This window comes from Mobula birostris, chromosome 9 (assembly GCF_030028105.1).
Source record: "Mobula birostris isolate sMobBir1 chromosome 9, sMobBir1.hap1, whole genome shotgun sequence".
NCBI lineage: Eukaryota > Metazoa > Chordata > Chondrichthyes > Myliobatiformes > Myliobatidae > Mobula > Mobula birostris.
In genome coordinates this window covers 155,259,043-155,274,400 of record NC_092378.1, presented here as the reverse complement: position 1 = coordinate 155,274,400, position 15,358 = coordinate 155,259,043, and the positions used below count along the sequence as shown (strand labels likewise).

Genomic DNA, 15,358 nt, shown 5'->3' with positions numbered 1-15,358 from the left:
ACATTCTCATCCAGGTCATTTATATACATCACAAACAGCACATTCAGATGTTTTCTCCTCGTATCCCTTCGTGCCCTGACCCCTGCCTTAAATAGACATAAAGACTCAGCCTCCACAGCTGCCTGTGGCAAAGAACTCCACACATTCACCACCCTCCGGACAATGAAATTCCTCCTCATCTCCGTTCTAAAAGGATGCCCCTCTATTCTAAGGCTGTGTCCTCTGGTCTTAGACTCTCCCACCATAGGAAATATTATCTCCACATCCACTCTGTCAAGGCCTTTCACCATTCAATAGATTTCAATGAGGTCACCCCTCATTCTTCTGAATTCTAGTGAATCAAATATCGCTATGATAATTGTACGTTCTAGTATCAATTGTTTGGCGACAATAAAGTATAAAGTATAAAGAATACAGGCCCAGAGCTATCAAACACTCTTCATGTGATAAGCCATTCAATCCTGGAATCATCCAGTCTGTGCCAAACCATTTAAGCTGCCTACTCCCACTGACCTGCACCCTGACATCCCTCCATATTCCTACTACCCATGTATTCACCTTCTCTTAAACATTGCAATTGAGCTCACTTTTGTTGGCAGCTCATTCCACACTCTCACAATCCTCTGAGTGATGAACTTTCCCCTCATGTTCCCCTTAAATATTTCACCTTTCACCCTTAACCCATGACCTCTGGTTGTAGTCTTGCCCAAGCTCAGTGGAAAAAGCCTGCTTGCACTTACCCTATCTATACTCCTCACAATTTTGTTTACCTCTGTCAAATCTCCTCTCAATCTTCTACGTTCCAAGGAATAAAGTCCTAATTTATTCAATTTTTCCATATAACTCAGGTCCTCCACTCCTGGCGACATCCTTATAAATTTTCTCTGTACTCTTTCAACCTTATTTACATCTTTTCTGTAGATAGGTGACAAAACTGCACGTGATACTTCAAATTAGGCTTCACTAACATCTTATACAATCCCAACATAACATCCCAACTCATTTACTCATCACTTTGATTTATGAAGACCAATGTGTCAAAAGCTTTTTTTATGGCTCTGTCTACCTGTGATGCTGCTTTCAACAAATTGTGGTCCTTTGTTCAACCACACTCCTCAGTGCCCTGCAGTTCATTGTGTAATACCTAGCCTGGTTGGTTCTACCGGTGCAAAACCTCACATTTGTCGCCATTAAATTCCATCTGACATTTTTCAGCCCATTTATCCCGATGGTCCTGATGCCACAGAAAGCGTTGATAGCCTTCCTCTCTGTCCATTACACACGCAAGCTTGGCGTCATCTGCAAATTTGCTGATCTAGTTAACCACATTATCATCCAGATCATTGACATAGATGACGAGCAACTACAGAACCAGTACCGATCCCTGCAGCACATCAACTAGTCACAGGCCACCAGTCAGAGAGGCAACCCTCTACTACCACACTCGGGCTTCTCCCAGAAAGCCAACGTCTAATCCAATTCACTACCTCATCCTAGATGCCAAGCGATGAACCTACTTGGCCAACCTGCCATGCGAGACCTTGTCAAATGCCTCGCTAAAGTCCATGTAGACAACATCCACTGCCTTGTCTTCATCCACTTTCCTGGGAACTAGAAAAACTCTAAAAGATTTGTTAGACACAACTATGCACAAAGCTGTGCTGGTTATCACTAATCCGTCCCTGTCTATCCAAATAGTCCCTTGGAATACCTTCCAATAGCTTTCTCACTACTGATGTCAGGCTCACCAGCCTATAATTTCCTGGTTTATTCTTAGAGCTTTTCTTAAGGAGCAGAACAACATTAGCTAACCTCCAGTCCTCTGGCACCTCACCTATCACTATGGATGATTTAAATATCTCTGCAGTTTCTGCACTTGCCTCCCACAGGGTCTGAGGAAACACTTTGTCAGACCCTGGGGATTTATACACCCTAATTTGCCTGAAGACAGCAAACACCTCCTCCTCTGTAATATGTATAGGGTCCATGACCTCAGTGCTGCTTTGCCTCACTTCTATAGACTCTGTGTTCATCTCCCGATGCAAAAAATCCATTTAAGATCTCCCCCATCTCTTTTGTCTCCATGCATAGATTACCATTCTGATCTTCTGGAGAACCAATTTTGTCCCTTGCAATCCTTTTGTTGTTAACATATCCCATAGGATTCATTATCCTTCTGCTTCACTTCTAGGACAATCTCATGCCTTCTTTTAGCCCTCCTGATTTCTTTAGAACATAGAAATCTACAGCACATTACAGGCCCTTCAGCCCACAATGTTGTACCGACCATTTAATCCACTCTAGAGACTGCCTAGAATTTTCCCAGCGCATAGCCCCCTGTTTTTCTAAGCTCCATGTACCTATCTAAGAGTCTCTTAAAAGACCCCATTGTACCTGCCTCCACTACTGTCGCCAGCAGCCCATTCCACTCACTCACCACTCTCTGAGTGAAAAACGTACCTCTGACATCCCCTCGGTACCTACTTCCAAGCACCTTAAAACTATGCCCTCTCATGTTAGCCATTCCAGCCCTGGGAAAAAGCCTCTGTCTATCCACACAATCAATGCCTCTCATCATCTTATACACCTCTATCAGGCCAGCTCTCATCCTCTGCCTTTAAGTGTTCTTTCGTATTTCTTGTAATCCATAGGCACCTCAGTTGTTCTTTCCCGCCGATACCTGCTACGTACCTCTTTCTTTCCCCCTTGACAAGGGCCTCAATGCTAGAAAACAAGGGTTCCTGATACTGGGTATCTTTACCTTTCATTCTGACAGGCACTTACAAGCAGCTGAGGAGGAGATGGGCAGCTGAGACGGGCGAGGAGGAGGGGAACCAGACGGAGGAGATGGGCAGCTGAGGAGAAGGGCTAAGAGGGGAATGGAAAAAGACAGAAAGAGGGAGGGAGAAGAAATTGCTTCTCTCTTGTGTCCCTCCTTGTTCCCCTTCTCCCATGGTCCACTCTCATCCCCAATCAGATTTCTCCTTCTCCAACCCTCTACCTCTTACACTGTTCACCTTCCAGCTTCTTACTTCACCCCCCACTCCCCCCACCCACACTGACCTCCCACAGAAATCACCTCCTCTGCTTATCACTTCCTAGTAAACCTCTCCTTAACATCCTCTGACCAACTAGCAAACCAGCTTCTCCTTGCTTGGAATGACGCCACTGATCTGTAGCTTACCTGGATGGAACCAAAGAAGAGCTCCACAAAAAGTTTGACGTACCGCAGCGTGCCTCTGGCGTTCTCATCTGTGACAAAAGCAAAGAGAACCTCGTGGACGCCCAAGAGAGGGATTAGAATGAGAGTCGATTTGGTTAGACTGAAACATGAACACAGTCCGAGATCAGAGAAGTGCACATGTCAATTATATCACTCCGCTTAACACAGCTAGATTAAGAAACAGCACAGAAAGAGGCCCTTCACCCACTGTCCACACCAGCTTACACCAGCTCCATATTCTGATTAACTGGCTCAGGTTCCACCCCTCACCTACACACTAGAGACAATTTTACAGCAGCCAATCAACTCACCAACCTACGCGTATTTGGAACTTGGGTGGAACCCCAGGCAGTCACAGGGAGAACGTGCAAACTCCGCACAGACAGGGAGCTGCGAAGGGTGGAATCAGGCAACACTCAAAACTTGAAACACAAGAGATGCTGCGGATGCTGGAAATCCACAGCAACACACACAAATTGCTGGAGGGAGTCAGCAGGTCGGGCAGCATCTACAGAGGGGAATAGACAGTCGGTGTTTCAGGCCAGAACCCTTCATCAGGACTGGAAAGGAAGGGGCAAGAAGCCAGAATAAGAAGGTACGGGGAGGGGAAGGAGGTTAGCCAAAAGGCGATAGGTGAAGCCAGGGGGGGGGTGGGTGTGAAGTGAGAAGCTGGGAGGTGATGGGTGGAAGAGGTAAAGGGCTGGGAAGAAGGAATCTGATAGGAGAGAGAGTGGACCATGGAAGAAATGGATTTTGGAGGGGCACTGGGGATGGGTGATACGCAGGTGAGGAGGAGAGGTGAGAGGCCTGAGTCAGGAATTGAAAAAGAGGGAATGGAAGGGGGAGAAGGGAAATTACTGGAAGGAGAAATCAATGTTCATGCTATCATTTAAAACTGTTCAAGAGCTGTCAGTACCCACAGTTAGGATCGACCTGGATCTCTGGGCTGTGAGGCAATGGCTCAACCAGATGCGCCAGGCGTTACCTCCGGGTGAAATACATCAGGGCAGGGTCACCCTTGGGTGCCACCTCCGGGTGAAATACATCTGGCAGGGTCACCCTTTTTCCAACAGGCAGGAACACAATGCTGAATAAATTATCTACAATTCTACAAGACAAAGCGATTTCTCCATCACCTGTCAGAATCGATAAAACTTTCTGCTGGTTGGCATCACCCTGTCGACAGAAGGAAACAAAGAGGGTCTCACCGGTTTCTCCAGGCTGTGTCGTGGACCTGCGGGGACCTCATCTTGGAGATGAGCAGGATCATTATCCGGATGAAAATTGCAAAGTTGATCTGGAGATGAAGAAATCATGCAGTAACTGAGATCCCCTCTCAGATCTGTACCAGTTGTGCCCATCAGGCTGAGGCGGGAGAGGCGGACAGGGGTCAAGGTCAAAATAATCTTTCTATCAAGTATGTACATGTCACCTGAGATTCATTTTCTTGCAGGAAAATAAAGAAATATAACAGTCAATGAAAAACTACACATAAAGGCGGACAATAACCAATTTGCAAAAGACAAAATAATAAAGCTAATTAATACTGACAACATAAGCTGGGATGCATTGGTTTTAGTGATCTTATTAAAGATTAGCTTTATTTGTCACGCGTACGAGGAAATATACGGTGAAATGAGTGATTTGCATCAACGGCCGTCACAGTCCGATGAAGTGCTGGGGGCAGCCCGAAAGTGTCGCTATGCTTCCAGTGCCAACAACTTACTAACCCTGACCCGTGGGAGGACACCAGAGCGATCATGGGCACGACATACAAACTCTTTCCAGAAGGCATCGGGTCAGTGGTACTAAAAAGCACAATGGTAGCCGCTACACTACCGTGATCCCCCCGGACATGATATTCAGTGGCTACACACACACACAAAGTACTGGGGGAGCTCAGCAGCTCAGGCAGCATCTATGGGGAGGAATAAACAGTCGACATTTGGGGCCAAGACCCTTTGTTAGGACTGGAAAAGCCGAGGAAAGGCGGTAGAATAAGGAGGAGGTGAGGAGGGGAAGGAGTACACACTGGCAGGTGATAGGTGAGACCAAGTAAGGGGTGTGTTGGCAATGGGGCGGGGTGATAGATGGAATTGATAAAGGGCTGAAGGAGGAGAAGTCTGATAGGAGAGGAGAGTGGAGGAAATGAACCAGAGGGAGGAGATGGGCAGGTTGGGAGAAGAGAAGGAATGAGAGGGGAGTGGAAATGGAGAGAAGAGGGAGGGAGGAGAAATGATCAGAAGTTAGAGAAATCTATGTTCATCTATACCATCAGGTTAGAGGTGGCCCAGATGGGATACGAGGTGTTGCTCCTCCAGCCTGAGGGTGGCCTCATTGCGGCAGAAGACAAGGCCATTTTCAGGACCAAGGGTCAGCGGCTGGGGCAGGGTCACAGCACGAGTGGGTGTTACACCCAGCTCCATCCCCTCACCCCTCAGCGAGGCAGGGCTGACTGACAGGCAGCGAACAGAGGCTCACTCACAGTGATGACGAGAAGCAGTGGTGCCCGGACAATCCACCAGATGGACATGTTCTTGTTCTGCCTCCAGCACCTGGTGAACACAAACGCAAACGTACATTTGATGCCGTTTTCTCCACGTCCGTCCTCGGCACCTGTCCCAGTGCTGGGGAGGAGCTCAGCAAAACTGCATGGAGCAGGGGTGGTATGTAACAGTATCCATGCTGACTGAGGCTAAAGGGGCTGGGCTAGTGAGAGCCCAGGGGTGTTGGCCAGAGATGAGATTACAGCCTACACCACCAGGCTCTGAGACGGTGAAATGTGTCGTGTGCTTCAACAAGCAACACAGTCCGAGGATGAGCTGAGGGCAGCCAGTGAGTGTCGCCACGTTTCTGACACTAACACAGCACGCCCACAACTCACTCACCCGAACCCGTACACCTTTGGGATGTGGCAGGGAACTGGAAACCCCCCCGGCCATGGGGAGAACGTACAGACAGCGGTGGGATGCTTGCAAAATGTTACACTGCCACGCCGCATTACTGGGCCAGAGTTCAGACGTGTTTCATTGATACAGAGCCCTGGCGGGTCTACACCGAGGTAGTAGGCAGGTCTCCCCACCGGGGCAGAGAATAAGTAGGCTAGGGAGAGCACAGCACAGCACAGCTTGACAGGCTGACTGCGGGGCTGGTGGGTTTGACGTGTGATGAACAATTAAAGAGGGAACTGTTAGTCAGGGCCAACGCAGTAGTCTGGGGTTACAGTAACCCGGGTTCAGTTCAGCTGCTGTCTGTAAGGAGTTTGTACACGTGGGTTTCCTCCCACATTCTGAGATGTTTGGGTTGTAGTTAACTTGTCACATGGACAGCATGGGCTCATTGGGCAGAAGGGCCTGTTACCACACTGTATATCTACATCAGTCAGACAGCTAGATTATACTTGTTCCCTGGCCCCAATCGTCCCATTTTCACTATGGATGTCCAGTCCCTATACACCTCCATCCCCCACCAGAAGGCCTCAAAGCTCTCCGCTTCTTCCTGGACGCCAGACCCAACCAGTTTTCCTCCACCACCACTCTCCTCCGCCTGGCGGAACATGTCCTCACCCTCAATCATTTCCCCTTCAGCTCCTCCCACTTCCTTCAAACAAAAAGTGTAGCATGGGCACTCGCCTGGGTCCCAGCTTTTCACTGGCTACATGAGACAGTCTATGTTCCGAGCCTATACTGGCATCACTCCCCAACTCTTCCTACGCTACATCAATGCCTGCATTGGTGCTGCTTCCTGCACCCGTGCTGAGCTCATCAAATTCAGCAATTTTACCTCCAACTTCCACCCTGCCCCCCAATTTCTGCCACCACTCTCCTCTTTCTCAACCTCTCTGTCTCCATCTTTGGAGACTGTCTATCTACTGCCATATTTTAAAAACCCACTGACTCTCAACGGCCATCTTGACTACAGCTCTTCCCACCCCGTCACTTATAAAAATGCCATTTCCTTTTCTCAGTTCCTCCATCTTCGCCACATCTGCTCTCAGGATCAGGTTTTTCATTCCAGAACAACTGAGATGTCCTCCTCTTCAAAGAAAGGGGCTTCCCTTCCTCCACCATCAACATTGCTCTCACCTGCATTTCTTCCATTTCGTACACATCTGCCCTCACTCCATCCACCTGCCACCACACCAAGGATAGGGTTCCTCATGTCCTCACCTACCATCCCGACAGGTCTTCACATCCAGAACACATTTCTCTGTAACTTCTGTCATCTCCAATGGGATCCCACCACCAAGCACATCTTTCTCTCCCTTCCCCTCTGCTTTCCTCCCTTGTCCACTCATCCCTCCTCACTGATCTCCCTCCTGGCACTTATCCTTGAAAGCAGAACAAGTGCTACACCTGCCCCTACACCTCCTCCCTCACTACCATTCAAGGCTCTAAACAGCCCTTCCAGGTGAGGCGACACTTCACCTGTGAGTCTGTTGGGGTCATCTACGGTATCTGGTGCTCCCGGTGTGGCCTCCTGTACTTCAGAGAGACCCGGTGTAGATTGGCAGATTGTTTTATTAAGCACTTTTGCACTGATAGCCACAAAAAGCAGGATTTCCCAATGGCCACCCATTTCAATTCCACTTCCCATTCCCATTCCAACATGTCAATCCATGGCCCGTTCTCCTGACCACATTAAGGTTGCAGGAGCAACACCTTATATTCCGTCTGGGTAGCCTCCAACCTGCAGGTATGAACATCGATTTCTTGGATTCTGGCAATTCTGGCCCCTTCACCATTCCATTCCTGTTTCCCTCTCTCTGTCACCTCATCACCTTACCTGCCCATCACCTCCCTCTGGTGCTCCTCCCCCTTCCCTTTCTTCCATGGCCTTCCGTCCTCTCCTATCAGATTCCCCCTTCTCCAGCCCTGTATCTCTCTCACTAATCAACTTCCCAGTTCTTCACTTCACCCCTCCCCCTCCCAGTTTCAACCATCACCTCGTGTTTCTCCCTCCCCTGCTCACTGTGTGTGTGTTGCTTTGGATTTCCAGCATCTGCAGATTAGATTACAATAGTCTCTTGAGAAGAATGAGAAATCATCTCATTGACGTGTTCAAAATTCCAACACAGCTTGACAGGGTAGGTGTGGGGCAGAAGCTTCCCCTGGCCGGGTTGTCAAACCATTGGCAGAAACCTCAACATCGACCAGACAGGACAGAGATGAAGAGCAAAGCTCTTCAGTGTGGAAGATGAACCTGTGCACTTCCCTACTCAATGGGTTTGGAGCCTCAGTAGCTACTGTCTCCAAGATGGGGATTGGTGTGATTTTAGATACCAGGGGAATGGAAGGATTTGGAGAGGCTCCCCAGGGAATCATGGAAGGAGGTAGAGGAGCCTCAGGACCCACACCACCAGATTTAGGAACAGTTGTTACCCCTCAATTATCACGTGCTTGAACCAGCATAGATAACTTCACTCACCCCCTCACTGAACTGTTCCCACAACCTGTGGACTCACTTTCAACAATTCTTCATCTCATGTTCACAATATTTTCTGCTTATTTGATTGTGTACTTATTTGTTTTCTTTTTGTTTTCGCACAGTTGTCGTTTGCACCTTGGTCCTTTGCCCACCCTGGGGGGGTGGGGCAGTCTTTCATTCATTGCATTAGGGTTCTTGTACTTACTGTGCATGCCCTCAAGAAAATGCATCTCAGGGTTTTATATGGTAACAATGTACTTTGATAATAAATTTACTTTGAACTTTTGAGCGGGAATCTCACTGAAGGGTTAGGGTTGGCACGAAGGGCTGAATGGTCTGCTTCTACTTCCGTTTCTCAGAGACTTCCATGAATTCCTCTCTTGCCACCATTCAGGGCCCCAAACAGTCCTTCCAGGTGAGGCAACACTTCACTTGTGAGTCTGCTGGGGTCATCTGTTGCATCCGGTGCTCCCGGTGCGGCCTCCTCTACATCGGTGAAATCCCACGCAGATTGGGGGACCACTTCGTCGAGCACCTCCGCTCCGTCCGCCACAACAGACAGGATCTCCCGGTAGCCATCCACTTCAACTCTGCTTCCCACTCCCATTCAGAAATGTCCATACATGGCCTCCTCTACTGCCATGATGAGGCTAAACTCAGGTTGGAGGAGCAACACCTCATATACCGTCTAGGTAGTCTCCAGCCCCTTGGTATGAACATAGAATTCTCCAACTTCCGGTAATTCCCTCCCCCTCCCTTCCCCTATCCCTATGTCACTCTGCCCCCTCCTCCAGCTGCCTATCATCTCCCTCATGGTTCCGCCTCCTTCTACTACCCATTGTGTTTTCCCCTATTCCTTCTTCACCTTTCCTGCCTATCCCCTCCCTGCCTCCCCTTCTCCACCCCTTTATCTTTCCCCTTTCTGGTTTTTCACCTGGAACCTACCAGCCTTCTCCTTCCCACCCTCCCCCTACCTTCTTTATAGGGCCTCTGCCCCTTCCCCCTACAGTCCTGATGAAGGGTTCCGGCCTGAAACGTCAACCGATCGTTTCCACGGATGCTGCCCGATCTGCTGAGTTCCTCCAGCGTGTTGTGAGTGTTGCTTTGACCCCAGCATCTGCAGGGTATTTTGTGTTTCCCATGAATTGTGCTGTCACAGGGCTCGAGGGGTGCCAGTGAATTCAGTGTGAGCCTGGGCCAACTTACCCCGTGTTTTCCAGTACATATTTGACTACAATCCAGGGTAAGATGAATCCCAGTGGAAGACCTGCAACCAGAGAACAGGAATTATCAAAGTGGGCGACTCACTGTTCGCGCTGCCTGCCTCGGACAAGGTGTGACCACACTGTCCATCCACTCCCACAGCTGCTCACAGTTCCACAGACTCGTCACCCTCTGGGTAGAGAAATTCCTCCTCGTCCCTGCTCTAAAGGAAGATCCTTGCATTCTGAGGCTGTGCCCTGTGGTCCTAGACTCCCCACTATAGGAAACATCATCACCACATCCACTCCATCGAGACCTTACACGGCTCCACAGCCAGTGATGTGACTGTTTTGAGATCAAGATCCCAGAAGCAGGAGAAGGAAGATGTGGCAGGTAACCTCGTGTAGCTGAGTGATCGGTCCCACCCCTGGATAATGCACATCTCTCGGGGAGTCTGCAGTCCTGCTGTTGTGATGACACACACAAACCCCCACCTACGACTCTCCAGTGACACAGGCCGTTACCGTCTGTCAACGTACCCCAACCGATCAGCAGGTAGGCTCGGAAACTCTTCTGCTCCGAGAAGACCGACACCTCGAGGAGCACGTAGAGGAAGAGGCCCTCGACCAGCAGCCAGTGATAGGTACACACCACAGAGTAGTGGAGAAAAACCTGCACAGCACGGCACGCCAGCAGCTGCTGGAATCAACAGCACAACGGCAGAATGGTTATGGCCCAGGAGACTATTCAGCCCAGGGACTCTGTACTAGCCTGCCAGGAACGTCATCCCTTCCCCATCCTCTCCCAATCACTGTAAAAATTCTGACAATTACCCACTCCCTTTGGATCCTGACAGATTTAAGATTAGGTTACCTTTACTTATCACATGTGCATCGAAACACAGTGAAACGTATCATTTGCACCAACAACCAAGAGAGTCCAAGAGCAACATGTGAAAAATGCTGGAAGAACTCAGCAAGTTATGGAGAGGATTCGACGTTTCAGGCCGAGACCCTTAGGACTCCTGACAAAATCCTGATCTTGATGGAGGCTCTTGACCCAAAACACCAACTGTTTACTCCCCTTCATAGAGGCTGCCTGACCGAATGAAACTCATAGACGTCCCTCCTCACCAGCACTGCAGTCCAAGGAAACTCACCACCATTTTCCCAACAGCAAATAAGGATTGCCCACACCCTGAGAAGTATTGAATTGAATTGACTTTATTACTTACATCCTTCAAATACATGAGGAGTAAAAATCTTCCTCCATGCAAGACTTAACATTTCATGATTAGTACAGAAAGGGCATCGGGCGTTTTGAAGATCTTTTCATAGACAATTGTTTTGCAACTTTTGAACAACTGTCTGCAAAGTTTAACCTACCTCATACTCATTTCTTTAGATATCTTCAAATTAGACATTTTATTAACCCTTTAATACCAAATTTTCCTGAGATGCCCGGAAAAATTGTTGTGGACTTGTTTCTTTGTATAAACCCATTGGGTAAAAGTCTAATATCTACAAACATAATATTCATGATAAGTTAGCGACTTGAGGCGTGCCCCCTTTGATAAAATTAGAACTGCATGGAAGCATGATTTAAATATTTCTCTGTCCAACGAGGTTTGGGATTCAGTTCTTAAGTCAGTTAACTTAGTGTACTCACCACTGCCTTTTGCAGTTCAAGGTTGTACATAAGGCTCAAATGTCAAAAGCCAAATTATCGCAGTTCTATTCTGATATTAGTCCCGTTTGTGACAAGTGTGAAGTGGGCGAGGCTTCTCTTATCCACATGTATTGGGCCTGTCCTAGTTTGGAGAAATTTTGGAGCGATGTCTTTTTAACTTTATCTCATATCCTTCATTGCCATTTAGAACCTAACCCTCTGATTGCTCTTTTTGGCACCTTGGGTGAAGTTGACACGTGTTCGAGTCCGACTAAACGGCGAACATTGTCTTTTGCCTCTCTTTTGGCTAGATGTTTAGTTCTTCTTAGGTGGAGAGATGTTCCCCCCCCACTCATGCTCAATGGCTTAGAGACATCATGTCCTGCTCAGACCTTGAAAAGATTCATTATTCACTTCTTAATTCGGACATAAAGTTCCTTAAGGTGTGGGGACCTTTTCTTGATTATTTTCACAACTCCTCTTTAGATTAAAGATTTACCTTCCTTTTTCTTTCAGTGATTTAGTCCCTTACATCCAGCTTTCTTTACTGGTTAATTTTTATGGTTTTTTTTAAATGATGTGAAATACATTATAGTTTAGGTAGTAGGCAATACACCTTTTTTATATTCACAATTCTGTGGTGACAAAAGCTCTGATTGACTTTTCTTTATATCGTAATGGGTGGCTTGGAGTGCGTAGTGGGAGGGTGGGGTGGAAACTAACTTTATATGATTTTATTTTGGGTGCTTTTTCTTTATTGCTATCAATTGCACATCAGACACGTTGGTTTTGCACTGTATAAATCTCCTTTTTGTTGGTGGGTTTTTTTGTTCTAATGTAGAAATTCATTAAAAAATTAATTTTAAAAAATCTTTACGTTATGTCTCTGTCCAAATGTGCAATTATAGTAATTTATAATAAATATTATGTACAACAGGATAGTCAATATAACAAAAAAATACAGTTGTATCAGCATGAATTAATCAGTCTGTTGGCCTGGTGGAAGAAGCTGTCCCGGAGCCTGTTGGTCCTGGCTTTTATGCTGCAGTACTGTTTCCCATATGGTAACAGCTGGAATAGTTTGTGATTGGGGTGACTCGGGTCTCCAATGACCCTTTGGGCCCTTTTTTTACACACCTGTCTTTGTAAATGTCCTGAATCAGGGGAAGTTCACATCTACAGATGCGCTGGGCTGTCCACACCACTCTCTGCAGAGTCCTGCGACTGAGGGAAGTACAGTTCCCATACCAGGCAGTGATGCAGCCAGTCAGGATGCTCTCAATTGTGCCCCTATAGAAAGTTCTGAGAACATGGGTGCCCACAGCAAACTTCCTCAACAGTCTGAGGTGAAGGAGGCGCTGTTGTGCCTTTTTCACCTCACAGCCGGTATGTACAGACCACGTGAGATCCTCGGTGATGTTTATGCCGAGGAACTTAAAGCTGTTCACCCTCTCAACCCCAGATACATTGATGTCTATAGGGGTTAGCCTGTCTTCATTCCTCCTGTAATCCACAACCAGTTCCTTTGTTTTTGCAACATTGAGGGAGAGGTTGTTTTCTTGACACCACTGTGTCAGGGAGATGACTTCTTCCCTGTAGGCCACCTCATTATTGTTTGAGATAAGGCCAATCAATGTAGTGCCGTCAGTTGGTACAGGAACCTGAAGACACACTCATCATTTCAGAAACAGCTTCTTCCCCTCCGCCATCATATTTCTGAATGGACGATGACCCCATGAACACTACCTCACTACTTTTTACTTTCTTTTTGCACTCCTTATTAAATTTAATTGTTTTTAATATAGTATTTTTATTGTTGCAATTTATAGTTGTTCTTATTTTTATGCATTGCCAAGTATTGCTGTGGCGAAACAACAAATTTCACAATCTCTGATGGTGATGCTACACGTGACTGTGATTCTCTACATTTCCATGATACTGTACATACTGTATATTATAGAGGGCTATGGGTAAGCCAAGGTAGTTCTAAGGTAGGGACATGTTCGGCACAGCTTTGTGGGCCGAAGGGCCTGTATTGTGCTGTAGGTTTTCTATGTTTCTATGTTTGTGATCTACACCAAAGGCCCCTCTATTGCAATCTCTCATTACACAATTCCGGGTCTAAAATAGCCTGAAGAAGGGTCTCGGCCCGAAATGTTGACTGTTTAGTCATTTCTCATAGATGCTACTTGACCTGCTGAGTTCCTCCAGAATTTTGTGTGTGTTGCTCTACCCTCACTGAGTCCTCAATGTACCCAAAGTATAACACTTCTAAGCACTCCATAAACATCATTTGATTTATACAGTGTGTGACCGAAACTCACCCCCTTTTATTGCACAGGCAATCCCTCATTTCCTGATTATACCACCCCAAATCCCTCTACCTCCCCTCCATCCAAGGAACAACCTCAAGCCTACCCATACCTTAAACTAACCTCGAACCCCAAACCCCCAATCACAGCACCGCAGCCCCAAACACCCGCACCCACATACAGCCAGGCCTCAGGCCCCAGGCCCCAGACCCCAAGCACCAGGCCCCAGGCCCCAAGCACCAGGCCCCAGGCCTCAGGCCCCAAGCACCAGGCCTCAGGCCCCAGGCCCCAGTCCCCAGGCCTCAGGCCCCAGGCCCCAGTCCCCAGGCCCCAGACCCCAAGCACCAGGACCCAGGCCCCAAGCACCAAGCACCAGGCCCCAGACTCACAGAGAGCGGTGCCCCGATCCACGGCTCCAGAGGGGTGGCGCTGGCCAACTGCAGCCGGTCGCTGAAGGAGTCTTTGATGAGGACAGCGACAGCCCGCAGGCTGAAGGCAGCAAACAGGTTCAGGTGGATGTGGTTCCTGGTGCAGCGCAGCCTCCTGTGGCGGGAGGGGCAGGTGAGAGTGACGGCCCGAACCCCAACCCCTCATCCCGGACTCCACAGTATGCTCGCCTCAGGGCTGCAGCCCGCACCCAGCTCCACGGTCCCGGGGGGGACGGTGAACAGCAGGAGGTGTAAGTGGGTGAGATCCTGTTTCAGAGGACCTGTCCCGGGCCCAGCATGCAAGTCCCATTGCAAAGAAAGCACGGCAAAGACTCTACCTCCTTAGATCCAGCTTGACACCTAAAACTTTGACAAACTTCAAAGATGTGTGGTGGAGCATGTATTAACCAGCTGCATCACGGCCTGGGATGGAATCACCAATGCCTGTGAATGGAAAATCCTACACAAAGTAGTGGACACAGCCCAATCCATCACGGGTAAAGCCCTCCCCACCATTGAGCACACCTACATGAAACGTTGTCACAGGAAAGCAGCTTCCATCATTGGGGGACCCCCAACACCCAGGCCATGCACTTGTTTCACTGTTGCCATCAGGAAGGAGGTACAGGAGCCTGAAGACCCCACACCAACAGTTATTACCCCTCAACCATCAGGCTCTTGAACCCAAGGGAATAACTTCACTCAACTTCACTCGAGGGTCGGTGTCACGACAGGAGACCCGTGTGTTGTTGGGGGAGTCGGGATATCCGCTGTGTGCCTGGAGAACTGGGATCTTTGCGATCTTCAGGCACAGAGCTCGAGAAAAGCGACATAACGGACTTTTAACATCGTAAACCAGCGAGTTGTTTGTTATGTCTCCCTGCTCGCTGGGAAAACGGAGACAGCCCCCTCTCCCTTAGAGAGAGAATCTGCGGTATGTTGAATGCCGGGTGAAACGTGAAGTCTTTGGGGTAACTGCAAGTCTGTGTCTTTGCTGTTGCTTTGCTCACGCCTGAGTGCCTGGTGGCAGTTCTGATGCTTGCTTTTTTTTGCCGGTGGTGGGAGGGGGGATTGTTGCTTGCTGCGGCTTACACGCG

The 15,358-nt window shown here is 48.3% G+C and overlaps 1 protein-coding gene across 5 annotated transcripts in view; it reads right to left on the bottom strand.

The window, feature by feature from the left end:
* The window catches only part of LOC140203498 (glucagon-like peptide 1 receptor), a 45,906-nt gene that overhangs the window by 9,550 nt on the left and 20,998 nt on the right, over window positions 1-15,358 (bottom strand). For 3 of the 5 annotated variants that reach the window (XM_072269580.1, XM_072269582.1, XM_072269583.1), the window contains exons 6-11: window positions 14,223-14,376; window positions 10,393-10,552; window positions 9,857-9,917; window positions 5,709-5,778; window positions 4,432-4,520; window positions 3,185-3,323 (exon numbers count right to left, since the gene is read on the bottom strand). In XM_072269580.1, the coding sequence (XP_072125681.1) occupies window positions 3,185-3,323; window positions 4,432-4,520; window positions 5,709-5,778; window positions 9,857-9,917; window positions 10,393-10,552; window positions 14,223-14,376 (673 nt within the window). The remainder of the gene's footprint in view (window positions 1-3,184; window positions 3,324-4,431; window positions 4,521-5,708; window positions 5,779-9,856; window positions 9,918-10,392; window positions 10,553-14,222; window positions 14,377-15,358) is intronic. The other 2 variants (XM_072269581.1, XM_072269584.1) reach the window with 2 other exon arrangements.